Here is a 12,613-nt window from a genome sequence, read left to right as displayed (position 1 = left end):
ATAAATATCCAACATTATGAATTATGCATACAATTTATAATATCAACGAGTATTGTATGTGCTTCCCTCAAATAGATAGATAGATAGACAGACAGACCACTAGCTTGATAGATAGTTAGCTTAATAGCTAAACTGCTACCGTAATAGCTTGCTAGCTTCATAGCTAGCTTCATAGATAGATATAGACAGACAGGCAGATAGATAGATAGATAGATAGATAGATAGATAGATAGATAGATAGATAGATAGATAGATAGATAGATAGATAGATAGATAGATGAGTGTTTGATACTGTGGCTTGATAGCATAGCGGAATGCGACAAAAAAGCCTTTCCCCAAAGCTCATAATTGACGTTTTGACTGAGCGTCCGAGGGCTGCTCTCTTCCTTTTAAGGCAAGCATAGACCACCTCATTTCCTGTCATCGCTGCGTGTAAAACTGGAAGCAGCGAGCAGGAGGAGGAGGAGGAGGAGGAGGAGGAGGAGGAAGAGGAGGGGGAGGAGGAGGGGGAATAATTCTCAGACAGCGTGTGATGTTTCCTCACTTCAAGGTTTTGGGGTTGTGACAGAGGATGGGGATGGGGACCAATGGAGAGCGCGCATGGCAGGAGGCGGGCTGATAAATATTATTTCCCGGTCTTGTTTATTTATGTTTATCTGTATGCATGACTCACGTCATTTTTTGTGCAGAAATACTGAAGTAGACCAACTGTTCTAACTTCTAATTATCTCTCAGTCAATGTCAAACAAAAACAGACGTCAGTACAGGTCCAAGCAAAAATCAGTCTACATAACCAGCTAAAGACATGATAATCCTTTCAATTAGCATAATGTTTTCATGATAATATCCGAGACAGCTGTATTGTCTCCCCTACATTTGGTATTCTTGTTGCCTATCATCATACAAAGATATGCTAATGAGCCACTTGACTGCATCAGGCATTAGCGACATGAAGGGTCATTTATTCAGCTGGAGAAGATTTAGTTGTGACAAATAATAAAAAAAAAAAAAGTGTCAGCACGAGGCAATGTGTTGTTTTGTTGCATCCAAGGAGATTAAGCAGTGTAATCCCATCAGGAGGAGGAGGAGGAATGTTTATTTGGAGAGTGCTGTCCATGGTGCTGATTGAAGGCCAAAGCCTAATGGCAAATACTGCTCATTAAACCTTTAAGGCTGCATGTACACATTTTGCCATATTTGTTAAAACTGTCAGTATATGAGGAAAATGATGTGTGGGAAAAAAAACTGCCCTTTCTGGAACCATCTTGTGCCTCTCATTATTTATTTATTTTTTGCAAGAAACTGTTATGCCTGAGAAAAAACAACCAGTCAGGGACAGACGACAAAGTGTAAATAATTTGCTGTGACTGTTACACTCAAAACGGGTACACAATGTTTATCATTGCTTTCTAAATTAAAAGCAGATATTTGCAAATTCTTATTTGGCTTAAACACAAAAGACAATCAGTCTGCTTTCATGAAGAACTACATAAATCTGAGAATATTTAGTGGCAAGGGGCTGAAATAAGAGTATTTAGATCATTTTAGTTAATAGCACTTATTAGTTAGTTGTTGATTAATGCATTAATTGTGATACTTCTGAACACAAGCAGTAGCAATACATGGAGACTTTCATATTTATTTTCTGCTGAAAATAACTAATATTGCTGTCGCATAGTTGCAACAGTGTTGTGCTTTATCATGAAATGTGATTACATTTCCTTTTTGAAAATACATTTCCAAGAGTGAATGCTTTTAAAGCCATGATAAAAACAATGCTCCCTTGCCCCTTTCCTAGCTGAGGTATTTGAATCATTTTAAACATACATTTTTCAAAATATTTTTCACACACTTTACAGTCTTTTATTAATGTTAGTAAGATACATTATATTTTTGTACTTTGCTTTCAAATGTCTTTAGTGCTTTGTTGTACTTTTAATTGTTCAAGAACATTGAGTTACTTGAAAATGTGCTATATAAATAAAGCTGCCTTGCCTTTGAAACGTTTATATATTTTACACAAAAGAACATTTAAATGAATATGAACTTTTTTTGTATTATGGTTAATTACTGCTATGATATTCAATAATTTGCTCACAAAACACGAGACCAATGGGCCTGACAGACTTGAACTACAGCGTCCTCTTCCGGTTGTAACAAGTACGAGTTTATATACATGCATCCTCTTTCAAGGAGACGCATTGACATTAACATTTAAAACGCTTCCAATGCGCTTTAATAACATATGTTGCCACATTAACCCAAGGAATAACAATACTTGACATGGGTCATTCCAGAATTGGGGGATAACTTAGGAGAATTTACGGAAAACTAATTACATTAGATTTTCTTTTGTGATGTAAAAAAAAAAAGTATTTGATTTTGATGCTTAAAAAAATGTTTGATACACAACCTCTGCCTTTTCTCCCCCTGTAAAATGTCCCCAATCTCGTTAGTAGGACATCAGGTGGAACTATTGAATAGGTTCTCTTTTTCCGCCGGTCCATAAAACACACGCAAGACATTCGTTCCTACCCTTAAATGTGTCCCCCGCCGGTTTGTTGCATTGATGAGGCGCGCGTGTGTGCTAGCGACAAATTTAGTTCGAACAAAACATCTCGCGGACACAATCAACACACCACCTTGTGTCACACTGCAAAAGTTGAGTCTTAAGCAGTTCCGTGTCGCATTTGTCGTCAACGTTGCGGGAGGACGACACATGTCCAGTGAAGCTAAGAGGTTGTGTGTTGACAGAATGGCTACCAAAAAGATCGGAACCCATAACGGAACCTTTCACTGCGACGAGGTTCTGGCCTGCTTCTTCCTCCGGCAGCTACCCGAATACAAGGTGGGCAAAGTGTCTGTGTTATAGTGTTTAATGTCTTCTAAAGTAGTCTTTTGGGCGCCTTCACTGTTTGGCCTTGTGTTACTGCAACATGCCATATTGGGGCGCTGTTGCTCCGATATTGTGATATCCCTACTATTTGTAATAAACCTGTGAAAGATTTATTTCCTAGGAGTCATTCCATGCCAAATCACCCATTGGGTTTAACCAAGCAGATTTAGATTTTAAAGAAACTTGCTGTACTTGTTAAGTGTCACGGCACAACAATAAATCTAAAATTTTAGGTCGATTGGACTTGGAGCAGGGGTTGTCTGGTAGAACAAAACTGTGTGTCAAAAATCAGTAATAATCAATTCCTATGGAAAATAAATATCACAAATATAGGGAGCAAAATGAGCACATTTACCATATTACTGTATCTGGACATTACTAAAAGAAATGGAAAGTCAGGTATTGGCACAAGTCAAAACATTTGGTAAATTGTTTAGTGTCTGTGTGCATATTTGTTATGCCATGTGTGACGCCACATCAGTTTGTGCTACTGTGTTATTTAGGCTAGCATGCCAGCTAATACGATTGATGAGCCTCATGTGAAGTCTTTTATGTAAGATGTGTTCGTTCATATGTACTTATAATTGTCTGCATACTAGCATGTCGTTGATACTTTTCATCTCCTCAAATTCAAGTGCTTTGCTGCCATCTTGTGGCATCCATATGCAATTGCAAACCCCTAGTTAGAGGGCTTCAAAGATTCTTAGGTCTGTCCCTAATCCCTATCCCACGTGAATAGTGGAGGTTCACTCTGTTTGTGTGTGTGTGTGTGTGTGTATATATATATATATATATATATATATATATATATATATATATATCTTTTGTAAAGGCATAATTTTGGGTGCAGCAGCACACTCGTCTAAGAGAGCTCGTTAGATTTACCAGAAGTGTCTATTAATGAACTCTCTGGTGAGTGTTCAAGTTTACCTAATGATTGATCGTCTAGTTAAAAGGTCCAACTCGGTCCCTCCTTTGAGTCCAATTAGGCCATCGCGTTCAACAGTCAGCGCTAAGTGGGATTCGTTTAATTTCCTATTCAGTTAACATCGTGTCAGTTTAGGGCACTAAAAAATAAGACATTTGGATTTCCCGAAGACTTCCTGTCCTACTCGCTGAATAATTGCACGTCCGTTCCACTATTTGCACAGGATGCGGAGATTGTGCGGACCAGGGACCCCTCGCGACTGGCTGGCTGTGACATCGTGGTCGACGTGGGAGGAGAATTTGACCCACAGAGGCAGCGCTTCGATCATCATCAAAGGTACGCGGCTGTGATTTAGGGCTATCTGGAGGATGACACAGCAGCTCCGCCGCCTGAAGGTTATTAGTCTGTCCAGCGGGAAAAGCCATGCCGGTGAACATGATATACAACTTGTAAATTGTTTATGATTCCGCATATTGGGGATTAGCTAGAAGCAGTTGTGATGGGTGGACTGTCAAAGTGCAAAGTGGTGTTCAAATGAGGCCACTGAGGCCATTCTTTGACGTTGGCAGACTTTCAAAACTACATTTCCCATTGAGATTCATTATATTGGGGTAATATTTTCCTGAGTCCAACCCATCATAAAAAAGTATTTACTGCACACTTAATATTTTAAGAGTAAGACAAATAGAAGCAGGGGTCAGTTAGCCTCATGCTAATATAATTAAAACGCACATAAAACAATTTCGTCACGTTAAAGGAGGCCTTATTTGGAAAACTAACTTTAATTTTGACCTTTGCTTGAATAATCCATGCAAATTCTCTTATGAGGCCGATGGAGAGTACAGATTTCGTTACCATGATGACTGGGAGTGGATGCCTGGCATGTCTTCTACTTGTGGGAGCAGAGCCCAGAGTTTGGAATAAAAAAAAAATCTAGCACCCATTTCATTACACTCATCAAGGCAAATGACAAAAACGCCCCAGCTGCATCCACAACTTCAAATATGTGAGCTTATCAGAAGCTTACGTCGTTATCTTACATTCATTTGTCCGAACAAAACTCAATGCAGCTCTGCTTACCTTAGTTTGGCTTTGATATGACAGCAGGGTCACCGAACCTGTGGAGGATGTGGTTGTTTCTGCATGATGGGGTTTAAAAGTAGCACAGTTGTCGGACTCTGGGCATTGCCTGAAAGTGACTTTGGATCCTCACCAGGCCTAACTGATCATCTCATGGGCAGAGAAACTTGGCTATTATGTAAATTATCCCCACTGTAACACTTCAAAACAAAAAAATATGGCACATAACTAAAGATTTGTTGTTGAGTTTCACACTTAATGGTTGAGCAGGCACTCCAGAACTCCAACTATTTGTATTGCCACTTAAAAAGTCAATTTTCCATAAATGTCCCCTTTAAGGCATGCTTTTCCTGGCTCATAATGAACGAATAGAACTGCTGCACTCACATCACGCAGAGTCGCAGACTTTTATTACGTACTTGTCAGGCTTCTCCGTGTATTGAACGCCCTCATTGTGCCTCAAGTCATCTTGGGAAAAATATTTCACACAATGAGGAGCGCAAGTTCTTTGATTGCAGATGGCATTCGCTCGCTCATAGAGAGTGGTCAACTCGGTACCCTGATGTTGACAGTCATAAACCCCCGCCGACCCCTCCTCTCTTCCCCGCCACCGACCATATGATAAAGACATAGCAGGTCCCCTTTCCCAGCAGGCGGCTGTTGATAATTAGTGCTCGTCTATTGATCGCCCTCCCCGCTGGGCGTTCACGAGGCACACCGGCTGCCACCACACCGCCAGGGACCTGCAGGGGGACGTGGGTGTCATTCATATTGCGCAGATGCGCGGGTCGACATGTGAGTAATGGGTCTAAGCGGGCTGGGCTGTGCGGGAAGTTGGCGATAGAAGGGGTATTCAGTAACAGTTTAATAAATGGACATGACCGCAGCACTATTAATATCCCTTTTTGAAAACAAATATTAGAAAAAATTGTGAACATTGGGTGATAAATATACAAATAGAAAACACACTAGATGTAAAACACATAAACAATATAAGAACTACAAAGGATTAGGGAACAATGTCAACCTATTAGATGACGAATTATAGAGAATAATTTAAAATTGTATTTGAAAATTACACAAATGTTGTGGGGGGGATGAAACACTAGAAAACAGTTAAAAAATACAAAATCATTTTCGAAGATTAAGTAGACAAATAGTCAAAACTAAATACATTATTAAAACAAAAATACACAAATATCAGGGAAATATACACAAATATCACAAGAAAAATATAAAAAGGAAAAAATACAAAAACAATTTGGAGGACAATTATGAATATGAATATTAGAAAAATCAAAATAGTTGAAAAACAATTTAAACTGTTGGGTGGAAAACTAAAAAATATTAGATGGAAAAAGCAAATAAAAGAAATACACAAACATTAGGAAAAGAAATTAAGAAAAATACAAAAATATTTTGGATAAGTATTACAAGAAATACAAAACTGTAAAAGGACAAAATATCAGAAAAGTATACACAATTATTGATACAAATATTTTGTGTTTTTATTTTTTGTTTTACATTTTGTAAATGCCAATAAAAGATAAAACCAGGATGGCACGTTAAGGCCAAGGCAGAATAATTCTGAATACAGTGGGAATTCCAAAGAATAACACAATTGTTGACTTCCAAGTTGTTAAAATGCCCCCCACCCCCTAAAAAAGGAGTATAAGACCGAAAAGGAAGACCTCTATCTGCCCTCGACTGAAGTTAGTGGAAACTGGCACTAATCTACTTAACAAATTGAAGATCAAAACATAATTGATTTATAATATAAAAAAAAGTAAGTCTCCAACCATTATATCAAATATTTGAATAAATGAGAATCTAAGTAACTAGATCACAGTTTCTCATTATAATATTTATTAGCAGGGTGGCAGGCACCTTGGCCACGCAAACATCCTTCATTTTCTCCACGTTTCTGTTCACTTCTCCCCTCACTTGTTAATGAGCACGGGGATGCTCCAGCTTGGCCAATTAGGATCTTTAATTGTCCTGATTACCCCCCACCTCCCTCACATGTCACTCATACACTTGACAGACACTTATCTACTGTGCTGCAGCTCGCACGTGCCTTTCAATTAATCCTGAATCAAATGACCAGAAGTGACTCGACGCCGCCGGGTAAGGACCCCCCCCCCCCCCCCCCCCCACACACACACACACACACACACTCCCATCTGTGCACGTGGCCGTTTATTTATGTGCGCTCACGCTCGCAAACACGTCACGCAACCTGCTAGCTCTCTGCTCAATGCAGTCTGGAAATGAAGCCTAATGGACTATTTATGGCGTCCTCCCTATTGATATCTGATCCACATCCAGTAATGCATCAGTTATTAGGATTTACAAATGAGTTTGCGGTACTAAATATTTATGTTATTGCAATGACACATGCTAATGAGGAACCGCTGCACAGCTCCTCGGCTATAGATGACCCGTGAGAGCATTTGGTCATCTGGCGTGTAACTGCAATGAAGCTCACCTTCATGTTAACTGTCTTTACGCTCAGGACCTTTTCAGAGACCTTCAACAGCCTGCGTCCCGACAAGCCTTGGGTGACCAAGCTCAGCTCTGCCGGCCTGATCTATCTCCACTTTGGCCGTCAGCTGCTGGCCCAGCTGATGCAGTTGAAGGAGGACGACAAGCAGCTGGAGATCCTCTACGACAAAGTGAGAGTGACAGGATGACCATATTTGACGCAGCCCACAGATTAGCGTGCGTTGTGTTCTGTCTGCTGAAATGTTCTACTGGGCCACGTGTCCACTGTAGGGAGATGATAGCGGAATATGGTCAATGCACTAATATACAGTTGGAGGACAAATGTATTGAACTACGGTACCTCAATTCTATAAGTAAGATGTCATATATCTACATATACAGTACAATATGTGATCATATATATTGCTTGTTTGTAGTTGAAGTCGCGATTCTCATTTAGCACGATTCAGAATCAATTTAAAATGTCCCAAAATCGATTTTATTCCAATTATTTTATACTGTCTTGCCCTTGTTTGTGTGTGCCTTTATTGGGAGCACTTTTCATGTTGTACACGATTTGGCCACTCAGGGGCAGTGTGGTTCTGTTACACTGTTAGGTTGTAGCCACATTAGAGAGTAGATGGAAAAAGTCATGATTAAGTTACTCCAATAAAAGTTGTTTAGCATAGGAAGAGCATATGCAGGTGAGTAATGTTAACATGCTTCTCTGTATACATTACTGAAGCGTTTTTGTATTAATAGCCGTTCTTTTGAGTGATAAAAGTGCTGCGAGTAGCGCGCTAATTAGCATTAGCGAGTCAGTCTATAAATTGAAGCAAAAACCGCTGTCAATCAAATAATTTTGAATCACAAATAGTTCTGAATCAAAAATCCATTCTGTCGAATTGCAGACCCAAAAAAATCTGAATCGACTCGTGAGACAATAAAAAATCCCCCCGCCCCCTCCTAGTCTGCATAAAACATATTAAGGGAAGGACATTTTTTGGGTTGTCTTCCCCTTTGAGCACAGTATGTAAGAAATGGAAAATGTGTTTATGGCGTTCTGCCTCCCATCAGAAAGTTGGCAGCAGACAAGTAGCAGAAATAAAAGCAGCTAGTCGGAAATGTGACAATTCCGCTGTGCCAGGCTCCCAGCCGAGTAGACGGCAATTCTATTTATTGTATTTTGGAGCCATCAGCATGAGGCCCGTACACGCGCATCTTTGCATGGCACATTAGGCTCACCAAATCTTTGCTCGCCATCAATGTGATCACTATTAACTTGCATCATCTCCGTCCTGTGCGAATCCTCAAACATGATTTTTCGTGTGTGTTCATCAGCCACTTTGGAATGGCACACTTTTTACCTCCCTCTTCTAACATCAGCTCATCAGGGTGTTACCTTGGATGTCCCGAGAGGAAAGGACATTTAGTCCGAAATACATCTCCGTCCTTGCTGCTCTTCTATTGCTTCCTGTCTAACATTTTCCAGTAGCTGTAAAATAGCAGCTGTCCTTTCTGGTTTAACGAGCTTGCAGTGCACTTTAGCCTTCACTTACTAGCAATACATTTGGCCCTAATGGGCCCCAATGTCCCGTTTCCACTTCCTCCCATCTTGGGGAAAAAAATCTTAACACCCATACATTAATATAAAACTGCTTATTTCCATCTCATTACGCATTCATTAAGCTCTCCTTTTGCATCCTCTGTTCACTTCCTGGCAGCTCTATGAGAACTTTGTGGAGGAAGTGGATGCCGTCGACAATGGCATTTCACAGTGTGAGGGCGAGGCACGCTACGCCATTTCCACCACGCTCAGCGCACGTGTCGGCCATCTTAATCCACGCTGGAACAGCAAGAGTCAGGACACAGAGGTGAGCATGTGTGTGCGCCCTTTGTAGTGGAAATCACCGCGTCTCATGACACAAATGCCATGTGAAGCTCGACATGAAAGGCAGTCGGAGCTCAAACGCTGCGATTGTTGGTGAAGCTCAAGGTATTCCATAGGATCTCATTATTTCAATTTTTCAGCCCTAAGGTGAATAAACAACTTTGATTGACACAGGTGCTTGAAGTGTGTAAAAAAAAAAAATATATATATTATAATTTAAAAAAATATCTATTCTAACTGATTCACTCCCAGCCATTTTCACTGAAGCAACCCCCTTTGCTCCTGGCTGTTTTACTGGATTTTGATTGATTTTGCAAGGCCTACAGCATATTGTGTTCTATTGCTATAAAAAACATGGAACCTACCAAAAGAAAGATTTGAGTCTCTTCTTTCATCAGGAAAAATAGTACATTTCTATCTGTTTCCTTTTTGCTGCAATTAGCATTAGAATATAGCAAAGTTTCATCATTATTCACAAATCTGTTTAAAACAGTGAGGGAAAGAGTTTTTTGCAACAAGGCCCTGGTTGATCTCTTATACTCTGCTGGTCGTTTTTGTAATAACTACCATTGCTTCAAGCATTCTCTTCAGTTCAGAGGCTGCATCAAAGCTTTTTGTATGTTCTTGCATACAAAAACGTATAAATACGTCTTTGGGATCATGGCAATATTTGAAATAGAACATATTTAAATGTTTTTGGGAGCAAATGAGTTCATATTAAAATGACACATGCAGAAATCTGTACATAAAATATACTTAGCTTTATTTCTTCTTCTGTGATGAAACAAAATCCAATTACATGGTGTTCTCTGATGGAGCTGCATTCCTACGGCGGTGACGGAACTCCGTTTTGTACGTAACACATTGTTTAACTGCAATAATGCAGTGGTAAGGTCACATTCGCAGTAAATGTACATATAAAAACACTTCCAGGTTGAGATTATAAGAAAAGCCCATTCATAAACGGTGAATACGGGATTTAGTGTTCTAGTTTAGTACACAGTATTTTTAGACTCGATTATTCTACCAACTATCCCATTTTTAAAACTCTACTTTAGAAATAACGGTAACACCATTTTAAAGGAGCAGTTTGTGTGTCTGTTTCCTCATTAATGCAGTAGAGTAATGAATGCCTGTGAAGAAAAATGCCACGTTATTGTGCTGACTCTCATAAAACACCTTTAACCTACCTATGCATAATCGTCGTCTGTAATAACACATTTTTCCATCGTCCTGGCTGTATCAGCGTAACAGCTTGGCCCATTTATTTTGTGCTATTTCCCTTGTCAAGTGAATCCATGCAATTGCTTCCAATTGCCCCGCTCTTTGCACATCTCACGCAGTGATGCAGTGAGCACAAAGGCACTCGGATTTAATTGAAAAATTGCTTGCCAAAAATCCTCGACAGGACTGAGCGTTTTTTTTTTAGGATGAAAAGAGATTCTCATCTCTTCCCTCCATGTCTGTGACGCTTTAAATCATCACGCTTTCCTGTTGTGCAAGTCTAGACGAGAATTTAAAAAATATATATTTTGGCCAATTTGAATGAATATAGGTCAGCTTTGCCCTTTTTGGATTTGGAATTGTCATCTGTTCAGCTGGCAAAGCTACACAAAAACTCAGTCATAGCAAAATTAAGATGTCCCCACTGAAACATTTTTTTTAATTGTATGTTTAACTTAACTAAACATACATTAATTTATTAAATTTTTTTAATTAACTCTTTGACTGCCAGACGTTTTCAGAAAAGGGATGCCGTGGGTGCCAGCCGATTTAAGCATTTTGACTGATCTTTTGACTGATCTTTCAAGGTCCACAGAAAATTGTGTTTGGACTATGGAAACACACATACTACCAAATGAAAGATTGGACTCTCATCTTTCATCAGAAAAAAAAGTTTGTTTCTACCTTATTCCGTTTTTCAGTAATCAACAATAGAAAATGGTTAGTTTCACCTCTGTTTTGAAACAAACGTCTTTTAACGTCTTTGGCACTCCTCCATAGGATTTTACTAAACATTATTTAACGTTTTTGGTAGTCAAAGAGTTAATTAATTAATTCAAAAATTGTTAAAAAAAATTCTTTCAGTCTTTAATTTTTGCTTAGTAGTCCACCATATGGCGCAACTTTTTCCAATTCAGAGCATGCTCCAAAATCCAAGAAGTCTTGCTATGAAATGACAGATGTGCGCCAATATTGAATATTGGCGTGTATGTAAAAAGAAATTGTGTCTGTGTGTGTGTTTTCTACTAAAACTTTTTAAAGTCTTTTCTCGGACGTCTACACTATGCATCATTAATTCAACAATGAAGGGTTAACCCCCCTAGATATAATGAATCTTTTGATTTGATCTATATTTTTGGCTGCAGTACTTTTAAATAATTGACTGGGGAGGGATGAATTTAATATCATTACAGCATTTTCTGGAGAGATGACAATTTATGGCATTAGTGACAAATGAGAAGGAATATTTTAAGGACTTCTTTAGGTTTAAGTTGATTTTTGTTTTTGTTTAATAAAGCCGCTGAAAACACATGTAGCATTATATTATATTTATAAACGCCGTTTAAAAAAATTCTTTATGCACTGCGAAAAGAGTAATAAAATACGAGCGAGAGGCCGAGCTTTACTTTGTGTATGGAGTTAATTAATGACTTGTGCATGAGGCAGACTTTCTGTTGCTTACTTAACTCATTCACTGCCATTGATGGCTACAGACTATTTCTTTTAGTTTAACATTTTTTTCCACTTTTGTTAACAAGAGTATGAAAACCTAGGGAAAAAAATACATTTAGACCAGATATAAAAAATTTGATTAATCATGAGTTAACTATTGAAGTCATGTGATTAATTACAATTAAAAATTGAAGAAAGATGGTCTAAATGTACAATAATTTTTTTCCTAGGTTTTCATACTCTTGTTGACAAAAGTGGGAAAAAAAAATGTTTAACTAATAGAAATAGTAAATTTTAACAATTTTTTAAACAATCTTTTCTTTTTTGAAAAAAAGATTATTAAAAAAGAAAAGATTATTAAAAATTAGATCGTCAGCGAATACAATTTTTGATTGTAATTAATCACATGAATTCAATAGTAAACTCACGATTCATCACAAATGACCTTTTTCTAGGTTTTCATACTCTTGTTAACAAAAGTGGAAAAAATGTTAAACTAATAGAAATAGTTCAAATGAATGTTGGACGTCTAAAGCCGTCAATGGCAGTGAATGAGTTAATATCTTGTGTGATCTTTTTATGTCCCTGTACTGTATGGGAAAAAGCCAAATCCGAACGCATCTAATCATTTTTTACTGTCGTAGCTATCCACAACTCA

General features: G+C 38.5%; 1 protein-coding gene across 4 annotated transcripts in view; it reads left to right on the top strand.

The window, feature by feature from the left end:
- myg1 (myg1 exonuclease) overlaps positions 1 to 12,613 on the top strand; it is a 54,010-nt gene that overhangs the window by 28,900 nt on the left and 12,497 nt on the right. For 2 of the 4 annotated variants that reach the window (XM_077574390.1, XM_077574389.1), the window contains exons 1-4: positions 2,526 to 2,848; positions 4,048 to 4,160; positions 7,420 to 7,579; positions 9,113 to 9,262. In XM_077574390.1, coding sequence (XP_077430516.1) covers positions 2,570 to 2,848; positions 4,048 to 4,160; positions 7,420 to 7,579; positions 9,113 to 9,262 — 702 coding nt within the window. In that variant the 5' untranslated portion in view covers positions 2,526 to 2,569. Of the gene's footprint in view, positions 1 to 2,113; positions 2,161 to 2,525; positions 2,849 to 4,047; positions 4,161 to 7,419; positions 7,580 to 9,112; positions 9,263 to 12,613 lie in introns of those variants that run through there. The other 2 variants (XM_077574392.1, XM_077574391.1) reach the window with 2 other exon arrangements.

This window comes from Vanacampus margaritifer, chromosome 8 (assembly GCF_051991255.1).
Source record: "Vanacampus margaritifer isolate UIUO_Vmar chromosome 8, RoL_Vmar_1.0, whole genome shotgun sequence".
In the NCBI taxonomy this organism is placed as follows: Eukaryota; Metazoa; Chordata; class Actinopteri; order Syngnathiformes; family Syngnathidae; genus Vanacampus; species Vanacampus margaritifer.
This window is presented reverse-complemented; position numbering and strand designations above follow the sequence as displayed.